Genomic DNA, 22178 nt, shown 5'->3' on the forward strand with positions numbered 1-22178 from the left:
GTTTTAATATTCCTCTTAAGTTTACAGAAGTAAAATGTGAAATTATTTTAATCACATTAGTCCCATGAACACTTCTAAATAATTCCTGAAACTTCAAAAAGACGAAAATACACGTTTAAAGTGAAAAAATATATATTAAAATTATATAATTAATTATAATTTGTTATTTATCCAACGCCTTAGATACCATTCTTTACTAATCATGGCCTCCTACATCATGGCCTACCTAGTACACGTATTGATTCTAAAATCCATGCCATGGTATGTGATTACATGAGGACTTATTTTCAACATATTTTCTTTTATAAAACAGAATTTTTCGTTATGGTCATGGATAAAATTACGTATGGTACTTGCGAGCGTGATCTTTATTGCACTCGTGTAATTTAAGCACTCAGCTGACGCCTCGTGCTTAAATCTTTCCACTCGTGCAATAAAGATGCACTTACCTCACAAGTACCATAAATAACTATTATTTTACCTGGCAGAGTTAAGGCCTGCTCTTCCACCGACCCAAGTCTACAATTAACACAAATACATAATAATAATAATAATAATAATAATAATAATAATAATAATAATAATAATAATAATAATAATAGATATGTTGTGAAATATTGTTATTGAAACTATATCATACAAGAATATGAAATAAAGTATTCATTGGAAACTACGGGACAGCTTATTATTTAAAGTCTCCCGTTGTTTCCGTTTGCCACATTATAACCAAATTACTACTTGACATAATTTCAAACTTGTAATAAGTTTAAGGTGGTCCCTAACCCTCCATCCCTTTGCTATGCGACTGTTAGTATAAGTAGCATGATTATTTTGTTAATTGTAAGTTGTGTACGACCCAGCAAAGATTACAAAAGAAAGAAAATAATTTGAAGGTTAACACAGATGAACCTAATCTACAGTAATTATTATGCAAAGCTGGTGTTAATGTAGATTACTTATATAGGCCTACGTGATTTATTTAAACTTACCTGTAGGCTTTAACATTCTCGGTCGTTTCGGCTTTATTTTCATTAAAGCTGCTCGAAAATCAGGAACAAAATCGTCATCTTTAAAATGATCAGAGCATAATCTGCCTGTATCAGGATTGAATTTATTCTGTCCTTTGTACGCAATTACCCATTTTTTTTCTAATTCATAAATCTTTAGGAATGGTAAAGAGAGACAACTCTTTATTTTTATCGTTAGAATTGTTGCATAACGCAACAGCACACCTTTGACCTGGCATAATGCATTCAAAACAACATAAACAAGAAAAAAACACGAGATATTGCTTTGAAACATTTGAGCTTTGGCGCGCTCAGTTATCTTGTAACGTCAGAATCGCTCTCCTTTCCCCGTCGATCCCTCGCCATCAAGTTCGATAATAATGCAACCTATGAGAAGTTTAGAAGCCTCGACTACTATTGAATATTAATAATATTATTACAAAATTAGGTTATAGTACAGAAGCAATTTTTGCTAAGACCTTTTCAATATAAAACTCACTGTGTATTTTGAAACACTAATGATATTGGTTATAGTTAGTTGAAAAGAGCCAGTATCATAGAATCAAGAGTAAATAATGGGTGCTCTTTCTGTTTGTAGTATATTGAGGTCTGGTTTAAATTTCTCGTAAAATTTTGAGGCCTACTTGTTTTGAAAATCTATATTGTCAGAAATTGAGTATCATGCATAGTATATAAATCATCATTCCTATGTATATTCATCTCTTGCAACTTGCAGTTTATGGGAACATGTTGTCTTGTAGTATTCGAACATATTTAAACTTGAAATATGTAACAGACCTACTAAAATCAAGTCATCCATAATTAAATATTTAGACAGGACTGTAATGGACTTTAAATAATAATGGATGCGAGAACTATTGGGATTAATGTAAGGCTGAGGGATGACTTGTTAACACGGTGGAATTTATTTATTTATTTATTTACTTACTTATTGTTTGTTTCTTTGATTATTTATTTATTTACTCCTAATACAAAATATAAAACAGACTACAGAATACAATTATAACAATAGAAATAGAATAAAATAATACATAAATATAAAACAGAGGACACAATAATATTAATAAGTTTGAGGACCGAATGAGCAGCGCTCATGTTCGGTCGCAGTTCGGATATATTATTAATATAAGAGGAATGTATAAATAAAAGAAAATAGGAACTAAAAGTAAAATTACAGTTACAATGAAATTACATAATATAATATTATCGTAGAGAAGAATAATATCGTACGTGAATCAAGTAGGACAATTTATGAAAAATATATATTCCGAAATTATAGAACATTAATATAATACAGGGTGATTAATTCATACACATAGACTATAATATTTATTTAATCAAACTGAATACATTAACACGTCTTTAATTTTCTTATATTTTAGTGGGTTACATTTTAGAAGTTCATTAGATTTTTGATATTCTAGTGATATTTATCTTATTTTATCTGTTTTTGTTTTCATCATATTTCCCGATAATGGTATATATCTATAATATGGTCGACCTGGTTGGCAAGTTGGTATAGCGCTGGTCTTCCATGCCCACGGTTGCGGGTTCGATCCCGGGCCAGGTCGATGGGATTTAAGTGTGCTTAAATGCGACAGGCTCATGTCAGTAGATTTACTGGCATGTAAAAGAACTCCTGCGGAACAAAATTCCGGCACATCCGGCGACGCTGATATAACCTCTGCAGTTGCGAGCGTCGTTAAATAAACCATAACATTTTTCTATAATATGATGACTTGAGATCATAATTTTCCTTGCTGTGTGTATGTAAAAATAGTGTTCATTATATAATTTGTACTTCACTATTTATTACTATTATTATTATTATTATTATTATTATTATTATTATTATTATTATTATTTTCCCTATTTTTATTATTATTATTATTATTATTATTATTATTATTAATTGTTTCATATTTTTATACTTCGTATGTCTAATTTATTTCGACTTACTTTTCACATTTTATTATGCCTTTTCCTTTCTATAGGTTACATAATATTATGTCTCATTTCTACTGACTTCTTGTTCACATTGTATGACTGTCTACTTCAGTTTGTGTGCGTGCGCTTTGTAAATTTGTAGTGTTTTTTTGTATCGCAGTTTTACTTCTGGTTGAGTGTTGGAGAAGGCACTACGGTCTTAACTCTGCCAGGTTAAATAAACCATTATTATTATTATTATTATTATTATTATTATTATTATTATTATTACTACTACTACTACTACTACTACTACTACTACTACTACTACTACTACTACTACTACTACAAAGTGCGTTTGTAAATATTATTGCTCTAAATAACTGTTTATAGATCTAAGAAAAGTGATATTTTTCTACACCTGAGAAACGATAATAGATTGTATTCCATCCTACATAATGTTTATGTTTGTCGTTCAAGCGAAGGTTTATTTTTTTTTTTCCTTGCTAGGTCTGTATTACCCATTACAACAACTCCATTGGACTGACAGGGTATGTGTACGAGGGCAGAGGATTACCTTGCCAGTTGCTTTTGTAAACACTTCCGTCCTGTGTTCACATAACTTAAGATATAATGTGCCTCAACTTCGAACTCTAGTTATAAAGGACCAGTGGTAGTGGTGGTGGTGGTGGTGGTAGCAGTAGTAGCAGCAGCAGCGTAGAATTCAAGAAAACACAATTCAGTACATGTTAATGTGTAATGTTTCATTTAATTACAATTTTGTTATATTAAAGACAAATTACTATTAAAACACTTTTCTAATTTGAGGTTATGAGAATCATCTATCCACTTAGAGAAGTCTCTTTGGCTTCACTTAACGACGATTTTAAGACGCAAAACGGATGAAGTCGGGAGATCCTGGAGCTAGAAGTAAACTATAAACTAATATGACACTTGTTCAGAAACAGCAAAAGTAGTCAACATTGATTCATCTCTCCATTTTAAAAGTTCAATGAATTGTACAGAAGACTACCATTACCTATTAACTACATTAGACTAGACACGTCTCCACTTTGAATGACAACTGGCAGTACAGTCCAAAGTCTGTTATATTTGCCAGTGTGTCTACGATAAAATTGCATTGCTGTGAATTCCTGCAACATTTTCAGTAAATAATTGTAACACTTAACACACAGTGTCAGCCATTTTGATCACAACCAGTTTGAAACAATTGAACACATCACTGATGTACGAAAATTGGCTACATGTATTAATTTGTTATTCACGGCGGAAAAGTATTGTTGTAACTGATGTTCTTGAAATGTTTCAGTAGATGTCATTTCAGATGTTATATTCTTTGGGTGAGTAATGTTGGATGATGCAGACATCTCTAATCATCATGTAAGATATTAATAAACATCCAGAGAGAGTGAGTTTCATTTGTTATTTCCTGTTCCAGCAGGATCTGTTGTTAAATGTTCTGGTCGATTTCGGTGCAGCCCTGGAGACTAGCTTGGAGCCTGCAACAATAAAATAAAATTGCAGAGTTTAGTTCGTGTACATTGCGGTAGAATATTGGACTATTTATTCATATCTATTCGTTATTCATGTTAAGTATGACTAAATGTCGTTTATAGAAGGTGTTAAGTTAATTCTTCCACAAACGTTGATGGTAGAGATAAAGAGGGATGCTGTAGACCACACGGGAAAAGCGAGGTAGGTCACCTTTTCTGCGAAATTGATATATTGCTTTCATCTTTGTTCTCCAGTGCCTAATTTATCGTTCCATAGTAACTACTTGTTGAAAATGAGGTTAGTCTCTTGTACAAAATTTATATTAAAAAACTGCACACGAAAAGAAATAGGTAAGTCATCTTAGAACATAAGAATGAGGTAAGTCACTGCAATGGTTTTTGTCATGACATGTTATTGGTTATTACGACGTGCATATGTAACAATGAACTTTTAGCACTGTTGGCAATCCTGCTAAGAGAATCTGCGATACTTTTATAAAGCAGGTTTTCAAAATGGGCTCTTTTCAATTAGCCTACTTAAGAAGTAATTACAGTAGATGAATAAATTAAAATATTGAGAGAACGAACACTATTATCAATTTTATAAAATATTCAGATCTATAAAATAACCGTACTTTATTTTAATTTTGGATATACTTACTTACTTACTTACTTACTTACTTACTGGCTTTTAAGGAACCCGGAGGTTCATTGCCGCCCTCACATAAGCCCGCCATTGGTCCCTATCCTGAGCAAGATTAATCCAGTCTCTATCATCATATCCCACCTCCCTCAAATCCATTTTAATATTATCCTCCCATCTACGTCTCGGCCTTCCCAAAGGTCTTTTTCCCTCCGGCCTCCCAACTAACACTCTATATGCATTTCTGGATTCGCCCATACGTGCTATATGTCCTGCCCATCTCAAACATCTTGATTTAATGTTCCTAATTATGTCAGGTGAAGAATACAATGCGTGCAGTTCTGTGTTGTGTAATTTTCTCCATTCTCCTGTACCTTCATCCCTCTTAGCCCCAAATATTTTCCTAAGCACCTTATTCTCAAACACCCTTAACCTATGTTCCTCTCTCAAAGTGAGAGTCCAAGTTTCACAACCATAAAGAACAACCGGTAATATAACTGTTTTATAAATACTAACTTTCAGATTTTTTGATAGCAGACTGGATGATAAAAGCTTCTCAACCGAATAATAACAGGCATTTCCCATATTTATTCTGTGTTTAATTTCCTCCCGAATATCATTTATATTTGTTACTGTTGTTCCAAGATATTTGAACTTCTCCACCTCTTCAAAAGATAAATTTCCAATTTTTATATTTCCTTTTCGTACAATATTCTCGTCACGAGACATAATCATATGCTTCGTCTTTTCGGGATTTACTTCCAAACCTATCTCTTTACTTGCTTCCAGTAAATTCCCGTGTTTTCCCTAATTGTTTGTGGATTTTCTCCTAACATATTCACGTCATCCGCATAGACAAGCAGCTGATGTAACCCGTTCAATTCCAAGCCCTCTCTGTTATCCTGGACTTTCCTAATGGCATACTCTAGAGCAGCGGTTCCCAAACTTTTTCAGCCACGGAGCCCTTTTTGAAGCAAAAGTTTCTCGTGGAGCTCCAAGAAATGATTACTTTTTAGTTTTATCTGTCTACGTTCTATGAAGCATATTTCACACGGTACATAAACGGAAGTGTGAATATAAATATATATATAATATATATATATATATATATATATATATATATATATATATATATATATATTAATAAAGAATAAAGGAAACAATAGTAAAGAAGTACTGGATATAATTTATTTAAATCTACAAAATGATATTAACAAGTAGTTAAGATATTTAAAAAATGTACAATGGTACATGTACACCCGAAGTTAATGTGAAGAATATGCCTGTTTCTTGCGACAGAGTTTGTCAATGTCCGGTGTCATAGAAGTCAATTGAAGACTTATATCGTCTTCTGTGTCCAAACAAGTTCGATATTTTGTTTTTGTAGCCGTGTACCTCGAAAAGGTCGTTTCACTGAGGTACACAGTACCAAAAGGCAGTGAGAGAAATTTAGCTTTTGAACTTAATATCGAAAGATTCTCCCCTAACTTAGCCCAAAATTTAGGAAATGGTTTGCTTTTAAATTATGCCTGACAGTGGCTGTTCGAAACCATGTCTATAAGGACCTCATATCTGAAGCAGTGAGGGCTGCTGGTTTTGACATCACTGGAAAAGGATCTACAATCCACTCACATTTCTTTAGAATCGATTCCTGAGTGTCCCTTGGAAAGTATGAATTGATATTTTGAAGCAAATTGACAAGGTGTTCTTTCATTATTGCTATGAATGAGACATTCATTGTTATGTTATTTTCTTCTATAAAGTTTGAAGTCAATGAGAAACGTAAGATCCTTATTGTCGACGCTTTCTATGTAGAACGCTATCTTTTTCTTCAGTGTGACAATTCCGTCATCAGCATCGAATATAGACTTTCGTTTACCTTGTATGTATGTATTATTTTAATTTACCGAAGTACATATGATATTTCCATGCAGATATTCTGCGTCATCATACGATGAAAGAGTAATGGAACGGAGAAAAATTCTCTCCGGCGCCGGGATTTGAACCCGGGTTTTCAGCTCTACGGGCTGATCCTTTATCCACTAAGCCACACCGGATTCCATCCAAGAGTTGGAACTTAATCTGAAACGATTCTGTCCGACGCCGGGGTGGAATCCGGTGTGGCTTAGTGGATAAAGCATCACCACGTAGAGCTGAAAACCCGGCGCCGGAGAGAATTTTTCTTCGTTCCATTACTCTTTCATCGTTGTATGTATGTGCTGAATTCATTTTTGAAACATGTCTGCCAAGTAACATAATTTGTGCGAGATCGTGCGTATTTTCTTGTTTTCCGCACAGAACCAATACGCGGTAAGTGTGAAATACCACATTCAGTATTCCCAACGTAACACACATAACAATTTCCCTCTTCTTACCGCTTAAGCGCGACATTCATTTTATTGCTTTAGGCTTTTAACATATTATTTTTAGAGACGTTTAACATAGTAATAATTATAAATTGGAAACTTACCACTGCAATTTCACCTAAATTGCAATGTTAATTATTGTTTTTAAATATTTGCAAAAATTAAGTAAAGTCTACTACTCCACGAAACTTACTTATTGCATTCCTGATACAAGTAACATTAAGGAAGCCGTGAAAAAATCAACAAGATTCCAGATGCCGATGTTATTACTGCAATATGTTATATATATATATATATATATATATATATATATATTGTTAAAATATTAAAATGAAAAATAAATCATTACATAACCTTACCGTTTGTTTTAAGTTCGCATTTATAGACTGGGGGGAAAAAAAAGACAGACGTATATCACGGCCTGCTGGAGTATAGTAAACACAGAAAACATTTTATAGCAACAATGTTGAAGAAAGATATTTTGGTTTTCCGAAGTTGCCGTCATTGAACAGAAACCAACATGGAGATTTCATTGCAACTAATTAGAAATTCGTCTTTCAGGTATGTAATAAACGATCTTCGCACAAAATAATGTACGATACACGAGCGGTATGTTTGTTTTCATGTTCTCGGAAATTAAAAAAGCTCAACTACGTTTCGCTTTTTCAATCTTTTCCTCGACCATGAAAACGTCAACATATCGCTCTTGTAACGTATATTACTATTGCACAACCATTCCTGATCATTCAAATAATCTGCTAGCAAACTGTTCTGGTAATTCAAAAGCAGTGACGGTTCGTGAACTTGTGGATTGGGGGCGCTGCAGTAGATTTTGGTATATACAAATTTCACTTCAATCTTCTCCGCAAGAGAAAGTTGAGAAAAATTAATATTCTGTAATTCACACACTCATGCTTGCACATTTGGACTGGTTAAGTTACGGTATTAAGATGTCACACCAAAGCAACACTCGGATATACTGATGGTCAACAATTTTCTAAAACTGGAAAGAGGTCTCTTTCGTATTTTACATGCTATATCAAAAGGATTCTACTCGCGCAAACATTTTGATTTAAGGAGGCTGGATATATAATAATAAGGCAAAAGAGGATATTAATTTCGTTATATTAACTCGATAAGATTCTACAACAATAAGTATGTGAAGAGAAAATAAAAATTTTGTCATTAAGTTTCAAGGGAATAGAGAATCCATTTGACGCAGCATTACAATAGCTGTGTGGGAAGGGAGGAAAGATCTTCCATTGTAGCCTGGCTCTGCAAGCCACTGCAGCGAAATATAGGTTTTAAACAGCGGCAGTTTCCCTCTGCTTCCCTTCACCTCTCTACCCCCTGAACATGCAAGACACACTCTCTATGATCTGTCCCACCCTGCAGATCCCAGAACGACTTTGAATGCAGTGTCAATTCCAATACAGTCGACGCGCAAAAATATTATGCATCAGATAATAGTACATATTCCCGGTCAGATGAAATATAAAGCAATTTACTTAAGAAAGGCTATAAAAAATTATTCTACAAATTAAAATTAAAATTAGTTTTATTTTCTTGACAAAGCAGGGAGTGCTGCAGCTCCGCAGCTCTTATGGGCGAGCCGCCCCTGTTCAAAAGCGAAGAAACCTCCGTTCATGTAATCGGGACACGCTTTACCGCGTGACAACCATCGCACTTCTGTGTGTAATATTACTAAAATTGACTTATGTATACTACCCATATCTTCACACAGGATTTTAAGTAGCCTACACTGCGAAGGTCGTGCCTTAACAAAGTTGATAATTTTGACGGCGTTGTCTAGTACCTGCTTTAATAAAGCTGGCATTTTTTTTTTTTCGTTGCGAGGGCGTGTCGGTGTAGTGCACAATGACTACTTGTTCAGTTTTTAAAACTTTCTTGATCCTTGTAACAGCGCCAGCAACAGGACCTACCATGGCCTTTGCGCCGTCTGTGCACACGTCAATGCAATTGTCCCACGGTATCGAGTTTTCAATGAAGAAAAAATTTCAGTACCGCTTGTAGAGGATGGCAATGGCTGCAGAACAAAATATTTCATGAAAGAACCCGAAAATTCATACCGCACAAACATCATTAACATAGCTAATCCGGCAAAGACCGTGGATTTGTCAAGTTGTAACGAAAATTTCGTTTAACTGATACGGGAAATCATGATATTTTTTACGTCTTTTCATAGATTCTGGATTCGATTATGCAGTGTTATTTGATAAGGACACACTGGAAATCAAGTTTGCAGTTTTCTCGTTCATCATGCACTTCACTACCTTCATAAAAGTTTCTACAAGGGTGAGGTTTACCACCAAGAGTCTGGTCATGACTAACCAAGTACGACGTTTTCAGTGCTTTCTCTTTGTTTGTTTTTACACGAGGTAAAATTTTGTCTGAACTGCATAGAGTTCGTCACTTTTTCTTCGAAGTAGTCTGCAGTTTTATTTGTGAATTTTTGAATTGAGAAATGCCGTCTAAGCTTGGCAGGGAACATAGAAGTATTGGGAAAAACTTTGTTACATATCACACACTGTGGACGTTCATCAGCAAACTCAGTGCATCCCATGTCCAAATATAAATCGCAATGAAATACATTAAAGCTGATATGATACAGTTGTATGAACACTACTTATTAGTGTTCATACAACTGTAACATTCACCTTTAATGTATTTCATAAAATCAATGAACACTGTATTATTGACCTAATATGTGTGTTTTATTATTAAATATAAATCACAATATTTTCGTTTGTTACTTTCAATACCTCTGCACTAGGCATCGTAGACCCTGAGACAGGATCATGTTCAACATATTCCGAACTCAATACCCAGGAATTCGCACTATCTTCTTTGAAAGTAATGTTATAGCTGTTGTTATCTCCCTTTGACTGAGCACTGGTTGATGGCTAATGACTCTTCGGTCTTAGGGAGCCCGTCTTAAGCCACAGTTCCGGTTCAACGAAAGATTAGCTAACACATCTGCTATCAAATTAACATGCAGATATACAGTATATATATTTTTGAGGTAACGTAACAGTCAGTAGATTGTAGATTCCACGTACCACGAATAACAAACGCTGCCTCTCCAGGATATAAAAACTAATATAAATTTCGAGGATCATTGAGTACTTTGCAAGCAAGAAAGATCGTGATAGTTCCAGTGACGAGTAGATCTAATATTAATGCTTCCATATGGCAAGAAGAACGCAAACTACTTTCTCAGAAAGTATTTTTTGCTTGATGGAAGTAGTTTCCGTTTTCCCCGCTAGAGACTAGATGAAATTAGAAATTTTTGTCATCTTCATAACTTCCGCAGACGGAGCCCCTGAGATTCATTCGCGGAGCCCTAAGGGCTCCGCGGAGCACACTTTGGGAACCGCTGCTCTAGAGCAAAGTTAAAAAGTAAAGGTGATAGTGCATCTCCTTGCTTTAGCCCACAGTGAATTGGAAACGCATCTGACAAACTGACCTATACGAACTCTGCTGTAAGTTTCACTGAGATACATTTTAATTAATCGAACTAGTTTCTTGGGAATACCAAATTCAATAAGAATATCATATAAAACTTCTCTCTTAACCGAGTCATATGCCTTTTTGAAATCTATGAATAACTGATGCACTGTACCCTTATACTCCCATTTTTTCTCCATTATCTGTCGAATATAAAATATCTGATCAATAGTTGATCTATTACGCCTAAAACCACACTGATGATCCCCAATAATTTCATCTACATATGGAGTTAATCTTCTTAAAAGAATATTGGACAAAATTTTGTACGACGTTAACAAAAGTGATATTCCTCGAAAGTTACTACAGTTAGTCTTGTCCCCCTTCTTAAAGATAGGTACGATTATGGACTCCTTCCATTGTTCTGGTACAATCTCCTTTTCCCAAATAGCAAGTACAAGCTTATAAATTTCTTTAGATAATGCGCTTCCACCCTTTTGTAATAATTCTGTTGGAATTTGATCGATACCTGGAGACTTATAATTTTTCAGATTTTCTATCGCAATTTCGACTTCAGAAAGTGTGGGTTGGGGTATAAATGGCTCAGCAGTTTGTATTTCAATTTCGTCCCGATCATTTATATTTGGCCTATGTATATTTAGGAGTTGTCCAAAATAGTTTTTCCATCTGTTAAGGATTGAATGAGCGTCTGCAAGCAAGTTACCATTCTCATCCTTGATCACATTTACCCTTGCCTAATATCCATTCTTGAATTCTTTTATGCCCTTATATAAATCTCTAATGTATTTATTTTTACTATTTGTTTCTATCTCCTTCAGTTTTTCCTTCAAGTAATCTCTCTTTTTATTCCTAAGCATACGATTTGCTTCCCGTCTTTTATTGAAATAATTATCTCTATTCGCCTCAACTGGATCCTGTAAGAATTTCAATTTTGCCTGTTTCCTTCTTTCTACTACCATGCAACAATCTTCATCAAACCACGGTTTCTTTTTCTTAGTTTCATAATAACCTATGCTCTGTTCAGCTGCAATTTTGATATTATCTCGAATATTTTCCCACATGCTATTAACATCTAACTTTTCCTCAACTTCGTCGGAACTTGCTAATACGTCAAACCTATTTGAAATTTCGACCTGATAATTTTGCTTAGTTTCCTCGTCCTTTAATTTCGGAATATTGAATCTTCTAATATTAACTTGTTGCTCTACTCGCTTGGCTACTGATAGTCTTTCTCTTAGTTCACCAATTACCAAATAATGGTCAGAATTACAGTCTGCCCCCCTGAAGGTACGAATGTCTACTATACTAGTATGTCTTCGTTTATCTATCAAGATGTGATCTATCTGGTTATGTGCCAATCCATCTGGAGAAGTCCAAGTATATCCATGTATATCCTTATGGGGGAATGAATATACTGAAAATGTAATTAATATGTTTGAAGGAGATAATGTTGATACGTAATAAACCTTTCTTAAACTAATTTTGTGTAGGCTATACTGGTAATATTAGAAAATTTAATTAATGTTGCAGTTTATAGACAAGGGAACCAAGATTGTTAAAAACGAAAAATTGAAGGATATTGAGTTTAGTAATAATGTGTAATTAATAATTCTTTCTTTGAGCGCCTGTCCTGGTCGAGGTGGATTTGTTAGATTAAATTAGACTGTGTTCTGGAAACCATTCGCAGTAATGAGGGCTTCTATGCCCAGATCATCGATGATTTTGCTGCTAAAGAGAGGAGAATTGCTTTAGTCTTCAAATATATTTAGGCAACTTGGCTGCTATCAGTTTTGTACTATACATATAAACAATTTGTATTATTCCTTCCCTCACATAAAATTGCACTGCACGCCACCGGATGCAAGAAATCCCAAATTCTTGTATAATATGCCATGCCAGAATTTTTAAGATTCCGTAGAAAATGAAGAAAATATGAGGAATTAAAGTTATTTCCTACTTTTGAGAAACCCTAAATATGTGCATATTTTGTACGTTGGTGCATATTTCGATGTTAAAGAGTTATATTTCTTGCATTCGAAAATAATGGCAACATAGTTACTGTTTCACACTAAATTTATTCAGATTACATTTGACATTACATACTTCAAATACGGTATAGTCTCCTGCCATGTCAACAATACTGTACGCTGCCAAATTCTCGGAAGACAACGGACTCCATCTGCAGCAGAATTTCTGGATATCTCTCACACTGATCAATCTAAAGCTCTTCGGATGTCAACTCTTGATTGAAAGTGAATGCCTCGCTTCCACCCTGTTCAGTATGGTAGGATTTCTCTCCCACACACTTCTTGTAATGCCCTAAAGCAATGAGTTGCATGTTTTTCTCTTTCAACTTGGATTTTTATGAAGCACCTTTGTTCGTACCTTTAGGGCTGTATTGTTTACTACAAATCAGAAACAGCCACTGTATTTGCAAAATATGTCTACTTCGAGACTTTCAATATTGCAAATCTATGAAACAGTCGCTACTCTATAATGTAGTACAAGATTTCAATGATCACCACTAGAAGCACTGATTTACAGCATTATTGCCATTACTTATCGAATGCCATAGTATTTGTAATTTTTAAAAACGAATGTTGCTTTCTACGGTGTATGGATTTTTAAAGCATTTTGTGGGCAAAGAATGGATGTGAAGGAGGGTTAATCGTGCTATTAAATGATTCAATCCCTGTTATGGTGAAAGGTGCTGGTATCCCTAATGACTTAAGGCTGGTTCACAAAAAACCGGAAATGAGAATCGGAACGAAAACGGTAAAATTGTTAAAATGTGTTCATTTAAATGTGAGCATTCACAATTAACGAAACGCTTGCCGAACCCCGGGAACGGAGAGTTGGTTAAGACTGGTTCACAATGAAACGGGAACGGAAACGACAACGAGAACGAAAACGGAAATGTTAAAATAAATGTATTTAAATGTGAGCATTCACAATAGATAATTGAGAATGCCCACATTTAAATGCATTTATTTTAACAATATTTCAGTTCTCGTTCTCGTTGTCGTTTCAGTTTCCGGTTTATTGTGAATCATCCTTTAAGTTTCAACTTTGGCGTTCACGTTTCCGATCACAGCTCACTAGATTCATTCTATTGCCATCTAAAAGCTATTTCGTCGTCGTATATTTTGTAGCAAGAAGACCGTGACATAACCTATGCATTATTTTGTTCTGGGCTGTGCATAATGGAGCAAGTTTTATTTGATAAGATTCTAACATTGAGTGTTGAAGAAAAACCTCACGTTTAAGATAAGCGGCGCACCTCGTATAAAGATGAGAAAATGAAGGAGAATACGTGGCTTTCAATAGTTGCATCTTTGAATACCCATCGTAAGTGAATCATATTTTATTACTGTATTGTTGTATTACACACTACATATTCATGCTTCAATTCAATAGCTACTGTTGTGTTCTATTACAAATGTTTCTTCTCTAATTATTTTACGTTATGGTAGACTTAAAATAGGTTGTGATAATAAAGATGCATGGGCATATCTATAGTACCGTACCTAATAAAATGTTTCAGTTGAAATTTCGAAGTTGGTTAACCTGTGTTTATAATAATAATAATAATAATAATAATAATAATAATAATAATAATAATAATAATAATAATAATAATTTATTTAACCTGGCAGAGTTAAGGCCATACGGCCTTCTCTAACACTCAACCAGGAGTAAAAACTGCGTTATAGAAACACTACAAATTTACAAAGTACACACAAAACTGAATAAGATAATAATAATAAAATGTAAACAACAAGTAAGAAGAAATCAGACATAATATATAACATACAGAAAGAAAGAAAAAAGCATAATAAAATGTGAACAGCAGGTCAAAAATAAATGAGGCCTACAAAGTATAAAAAAATAAGACAATTATTGATAATAATAATAATAATAATAATAATAATAATAATAATAATAATAATAATAAATAAGAATAGTAATGATAATAATAATGGTGATAATAATATTAATAATAATAATAATAATAATAATAATAAATATAATAATAACAGGCCTAATAGTAATAATAATACTAATAGGTAAAGGTAAAGGTATCCCCGTAACATGCCATGAAGGCACTTGGGGGGCATGGAGGTAGAGCCCCATGCTTTCCGTGACCTCGGCACTAGAATGAGGTGGTGTGGTCGGCACCACGCTCTGACCGCCTTTTACCCCCGGGAAAGACCCGGTACTCAATTTTATAGAAGGCTGAGTGAACCTAGGGGCCGTTCTGAAAGTTTGGCAACGAGAAAAAATCCTGTCACCACCTGGGATCGAACCCCGGACCTTCCTGTAGTAATACAATAGTGCAGTACAAAGCATACAATGAATACAATATTTTTAAGTATACACAGTAAGGAAAATTATGTTTATATATAGCTCAACTTATCACATTAGAGATATACCATTATCGGAAAATATGAAAACAAAAATATAAAATAAGTTAAATATCACTAGAACATAAAAAAAAATGTGAATACGTGGAAACATGCAATACAACACTTGTCATAATAGTAAGTTACTTTGGCAACTCGTCATAAGATAATTTTCTAACTTGGATTTGAAAGATTTCAATGTTCGGCAGCCCTTGACTTCAGGCGGCAGTGAGTTCCAGTGACGAGAGGTAGCAACAGTGAAAGATGAAGAATACAGAGATGATGTGTGAAGTGGAATTTCTAGCGTGTTATCGCGTTGTGATCGAGTATTAATATTATGATAGCGAGAGAGAGAGTATGAATACGAGCGAATAAATAATAGGGGGATGAAGTGTGCATAATTCGATATAGGAGAGAAAGTGAGTGCAGATTTCTCCTCTCATGTAACCTAAGCCATGATAACTTCTCGAAAGAAGGTGAGATATGATCATAGTATCGAACATTACACATGAAGCGGACGCACGCGTTATGAACACGCTGTAGTTTCTGACGTCACTGAACAAAACGTCGCAATAATCGAAGTGAGGTAGAATGAGTGTCTGTACCAGAGTCTGTTTTAATTTAGACGGATAATGATACAATCTTTTTAGTGAATGGAGAATATAGAATGCCTTCTTACATGTATATTTAATATGCGTATCCCAACTAAGATTAGATTCGAAATGCACTCCGAGATTTTTTACGGTAAAGCTAAACGGGATGATTGTTTTATCCAGTTTCACAGGTGGAATATTCAGGTCTTTGACTTCAGGAATTAATCTACGGTTCGCGAACAGAATAGCCTGTGATTTACATGCGTTTAGGTTAAGCCCAAATTGTTGAGACCAGGAAGAGATGGAATCAAGATCTTCATTAAGACTATTAATGCTATCATTTAGTGCATCAGGACGCGCTGAAATATACAATTGAACGTCGTCTGCATATATTTGATATCTGCAGTGCTTAAATGATTTAGAAATTCCATTTATATAAATAGAGAAGAGCAAGGGGCCTAATACTGATCCCTGAGGAACTCCTGTATCTACAGTACGCCAGGATGAGAAACGATTATTAGATATGACACGCTGCTGGCGGCCAGTAAGGTAGGAGTACATCCAGGTGATAGCACTATCAGAAAGGTGTAGCGTTTGTAGTTTAGTCAATAGTAGATCGAAGTCAACAGAATCAAAGGCTTTGCTATAGTCCAATAAAACTAGTACAGTAGCCTGTCGTTTATCCATGGCTGCGCGTATGTCCTCAGTAACATTCAACAAAACAGTAGAAGTGCTATGGCCATTTCTGAATCCTGATTGTAAAGGGTCTAAAAGATTAAATTCTATTAGGTAGTCTGACAACTGCTTATGAATGATGCGTTCCAGGGCTTTGGATAAAACGGGAAGAATGGAGATTGGCCTATAGTCTTTTGCAGAAGTTGGTGAATTTATGTTGGCTGCCTTGTACTCATGAGAGAACGCCATTGGTCAATTATACACAAATAACATCAGAATGCGTAATATCGACTTACATACCGTAAGCAACGTTACATACCGTAATTTCACACAACTATGGTCCAAACACACGCGCTCACGAAAACAGTGATATCTCAGTTCCTAGTGATAGTGATTATTTAAATACTAAAGCATAGAGCATAGATATAGTAATATTGTGAGGGTTATGAAATGCATCCTGTCTGCCATGTTTTGTCGCTAGTCAACTGTCAAGTGGAGTTAGGTTTTGCGTGTTACCTCGTCCACTGGAAACTTTCTCTGCCATCAGTTACCACAACAAGAATTTCTGTGTTCTTGATGGTCTATATGACAGGTAATTTAGTATTTACATACATTTAATGAATATTTTTACAGTTGCATATGTATTTTCATATTTATTGGAAGAATAATAAAAAATGGTACTTGGAGTTCAACTATGGTCCTATCATTTTTGTGGACCATAGTTGTGTTCCGACTTCAGGTTTCGGTTCTTACATTACAGAATGTTTTTATAGCTTCTGGTGGTGCCACCTAATAAAATTTTTCGTAGAAAGTTGGCAGGAAGGTCCTATAAGCTATATGATGACAGAAGTATGGATCTCTGTATAAAATATATCACCAACAAGGTACTGACGCAGCGGGAAGCCGCAGAAAAGTCCAAAATACCTCGTAGTTCTATAATACCTAAATCGAGAGTACTGCATGAAAATAAACTAAACTCACCTGATCAACAATGGTTCTTCTTTCTTCAGAAAAAAAGCATTCGTGCATTCGTTGAACATGCTATATCCATGTCCAATCTTGGATTTCTGATAACGTTATTCTACTTCAGGTGTAATGTGAAAATGTACCTGGATAGCCAAGACCGCAAAGTACCAGCATTCTCTAAGAATCTATCTGGAAGACGTTGGGCAAAATGCTTTTCAGAACGTCACAAGAATGAATTATCACAGGTTTTGCAGTCTCCAAATGTGATCGATCTGATGCAACCACTAAACAGAACTTGTTTTCGAAATTGAAATACCATTGGCGGCAAATACTTGACGAGTGAAAAGGGACACCAGATGGTAGAAGCATGCCAACAGATTCCAAAAATGTATTTCCTCCATTATTAAATAAGCTCTGGAATAAAGTTACTGTATTCCGATATCGCAAGCAAATTTGCAGTTGGATTCAGGAAAGTTGCAATCTTTCCTCTTTGTGCAGTTGAAGTTCTAGGAAATATGCCATCATGTTCTGATCCTAAAGTCAGAAACCCAGAAGGAAGTGCTGTTTCAGACACATTCATAAAATATATAGAAATGACAACGAATCAAGCAATAGAACAAGGAACATCATAAAGAGGAGAAAGAAGAAACTTGATGTTGAGTCAAGTAAAAGTAATTCAGCAGCAGATATTGAAAATTTTGCATTACCATCTACCTCCAAAATTGCAATTTGCTCAAGCAGAAACAAAGGTTATTTGCAAGGGGAATGCAGTAGAGAGTTCTACCGTGAAAAATGAAGATGGATATTCCTTGGCATCAAATCTTCATTGAACTTGTCAGACATTGAAGAGACACTCGAAGATACTTCAAATCATCCTTAAAAGATATTAAACGATCTATCATTTTAAGCCAAAGTAGCGAAGTACGAAAAGGAAGCTTTTCCATGTGCCTGAACTTGAAGGTCTATGGAGTTAAACAAAAAATTAACCAACTGATTATGTACCTATCTGTTTGAGAATGTTTGATTTTGATTAAGAATGGTTGTCTTAATTTTTTTTTGGGGGGTTTTATATTGATTTCATTATTTGATACAAATTGTATTTTTCTTAAAGAAACAGCGGTTATGTTAAAATTAAGAAATAAATAATTTTTCTCACTGTCTTCTGCAAAATCTGTATTTTATATTAAAAATTATTGACTGCTGTATGACACAGTTGCAAAACATCCCCTCAACTGTAGTCCATGAGCGATTTATATTAGGATATATTCAATGGACAGCCACCGGCGTGGCTCAGTCGGTTAAGGCACTTGCCTACCGGTCTGAAGTTGCGTTCAGGCGCGGGTTCGATCCCAGCTTGGGCTGATTACCTGGTTGGGTTTTTTCCGAGGTTTTCCCCAACCGTAATGTGAATGCAAGGCAATCTATGGCGAATCCTCGGCCTCATCTCGCCAGATATCATCTCGCTATCACCAATCCCATCGACGCTAAATAACCTAGTAGTTGATACAGCGTCGTTAAATAACCAACTAAAATAAATAAAAAAATATTCAATGGACTATAGTTGTGACTTCATAACACAACTATAGTCCACAGTTTATGAAAAGATGTTCCATATACCAACTACATTTCGAATAACAAAAGTGTTTGATATTAATTCCTGGCCTTTCTAAAGTTGATATCAACAAAATAAATTCTTCTAATAGTTTTATTTTGTAAATTACATTGAGAAATCTAAAAAGTGATGAGATATTGGACCATAGTTGTGTGAAATTACGGTATCGTTATTGACATGCATATCGATATGCACAGTCGTCTACGTTCTCGGTTTATTGTGAATAAAACATTTTCATATTCACGTCCTCTGTTTCTCGTTTTCATTCATAGTTAATTGTGAATGCTCACATTTAAATACATTTATTTTAGCAATATTTCAGTTCTCGTTGTTTCCATTCCCGATTTATTGTGAACCAGCCTTTATGCAGCACATTGGCTCCAAGGAGACTCGATGAAAGGAAACTGCTATAGAAATGGATCGATATACTTTATATGAATCGTTGTTTCTGTTTTCAGCAGTAAGAAAATTTTCCTAGTCAGATGTTACCTGGCTATGTCAACTGACCTGCATATGCTGGCACTTGGGCCCTGTGAACCCTGGCGGGCAGTAGCATACGGCCCTGTCTCCCAGCACCATGCAGCGGCCTCCATTCTCGCACATCTCGTCCTGGCATTTAGCACGTTCACAGAACTCTCCTGCACAGACAAATTACACCATCTACATGTCCAGTTTCTCAAGATTTAGACATGGAGTGAAAGTCTTGCAAGTAAGTGAAGAATCGTTCTTAATTGTTACCATGCATGAGGAAGGTTATATGTTATTGAGATCGGACCCAACCAAGACAGATGAAAGTCGTTGGTACAAAGTCCTTTAAAAGAAAGCAAATATTTCATTTGTCACCGCTATCATCCTCCAGTAATTTTATCCATCATCCCTAAATAATTAATCTATGTTTAATTTGTATTTCAGTAACTAGTCCTTTTTTATATCTATTAAATTGAGAAAAATTCGTTCAGGCACCGGGAATCGAACCCATGACCTCTCAGCTCTGTGTGCTGAGCGTTCTTTCCAACTGAGCTATGCCGAGATACGATCCATGGCGCCAGCCAAACTCTTCTCATTCATATCAATAGCCCACTACCTGCATTTTTAAGACATACAAGTCACGTATGCAGGAGCGCATATTTAAATGACTCTCTGGCCATTTTCGACAATAGTTTATAAAAACTGTTAACGTTTGACATGTACATATATATAGTATATTTAGTGCTGTCATGGAGGCCATATGAGGACATACATTGTATGGGAACCTACAATTTTTTTAATTTATTTATTTATTCTGGTGTAGTTAAGGCCATCAGGCCTTCTCTTCCACACAATAGGAATACAAATACAATAATAGAAATAAACAGAAAAAAATACACTATATACAAAGTAAAGCTACACAAGAAATAAAGAGAGAGAGAGAAAAAAAACACTATAAACAAAGTAAAGCCACACAAAAATATACACAGGTTGCAGTCACACAAACTTTAAATGAGTGATTAAGTATCATAATTAATTGTATCCTAACTAATTTAAAAAAAAAAAAATTTTTTTATTGGGCTATTTTACGACGCTGTATCAACATCTCAGGTTATTTAGCGTCTGAATGATATGAAGGTGATAATGCCGGTGAAATGAGTCCGGGGTCCAACACCGAAAGTTATCCAGCATTTGCTCGTATTGGGTTGAGGGAAAACCCCGGAAAAAACCTCAACCAGATAACTTGCCCCGACCGGGATTCGAACCCGGGCCACCTGGTTTCACAGCCAGACGCGCTGACCGTTACTCCACAGGTGTGGACCCTAACTAATTAACTAACATAAACAAGAAACTTGCAATTTTAATCTAGATTAAAAAAGAAAAAGAAAACACAAATAAATACTTCTAGCAATACCTAAAAACATTAACTAAGACAAAATTTTCCAATTTAATTTTGAATTGTGATAAAGTCCGGCAGTCCCTGACGTCATTAGGTAACGAATTCCAGAGGTGAGGTACTTCTACAGTATAGGAAGATGAGTATAAAGACGTTCTATGATGAGGGATAGAAAGAAGTGCTTGATGTCGGTTAATCGTATGGGGAAAAGAAAATTTTGTCTGTATGGAGCCACACGGCATATGGGTGCCTAAGTTTTGTACGCGGAGATCTGTACAGTTCTTAGATCATCTCTTGCTGTTCCTAATGTATTTTGTTTGATATTCATGAACAAAACTGTCCACCTCTGTAGCACTGGAATACAGAATTATATAAAATAATGGTTGGAAAAACAAGAAGTGCTGCAAATACACACTCCAAGATTCACCGAGACAAGTGTACATCTACGGTGGAGCTACATGGTGTATTCTTTAAATCAAACTTGTTGTACAATTAAAATGTAAAGCAAAACAATTTCTTTGCTTCTTCTTTAATATTAAAAAAATCATTAAATAACAGTCAGAGATAGAGAGAGGAGAGTAAAATAAATTTCAAAGGAGAAAACAAGGGGTGGGACGTATGGCCAAGAAAATATTTACCATGACAGCACTGAGTATATTCATATATGAGGTCTCGCTGTCCTCAGTGAATACATTGACTGCAAGGGTTACCTGGTTAAGGTTTTTTTCCGGGGTTTTCCCTCAACCCAATATGAGCAAATGCTGGGTAGTTTTCGGTGCTGGACCCCAGACTCATTTCACTGGCATTATCACCTTCATTTCATTCAGACGTTAAATAACCTAAGTTGATAAAGCGTCGTAAAATAACCTACTAAAATAAAAAATTGACTACAAGAAGTCATACTGTAGATATATCTATTAAATTGAGAAAAATTCGTTCAATAGATATATCTACAGTGTAGCTACTTGTAGTCAAAATATTCAATGAGGACGACGAGACTTCATATATGAATATATATGTATATAGTCCTTTCTTTGTTGGTAGGTACCTAATATTTTAGATCCTATTGTAATTTAGGTACTCCTTGGAATCTACGTAG

The 22178-nt window shown here is 35.0% G+C and overlaps 1 protein-coding gene across 1 annotated transcript in view; it reads right to left on the reverse strand.

Moving 5' to 3' along the window:
- Positions 1 to 4432: 4432 nt before the first annotated feature.
- Positions 4433 to 22178, reverse strand: part of LOC138711619 (delta-like protein 3) — a 54576-nt gene continuing 36830 nt past the window's right edge. Inside the window, exons 6-7 of the mRNA XM_069842754.1 lie at positions 19723 to 19853; positions 4433 to 4474 (exon numbers count right to left, since the gene is read on the reverse strand). Of these exons, the coding sequence (XP_069698855.1) occupies positions 4463 to 4474; positions 19723 to 19853 (143 nt within the window). The 3' untranslated portion in view covers positions 4433 to 4462. The remainder of the gene's footprint in view (positions 4475 to 19722; positions 19854 to 22178) is intronic.

Source organism: Periplaneta americana, chromosome 13 (genome assembly GCF_040183065.1).
Source record: "Periplaneta americana isolate PAMFEO1 chromosome 13, P.americana_PAMFEO1_priV1, whole genome shotgun sequence".
In the NCBI taxonomy this organism is placed as follows: domain Eukaryota; kingdom Metazoa; phylum Arthropoda; class Insecta; order Blattodea; family Blattidae; genus Periplaneta; species Periplaneta americana.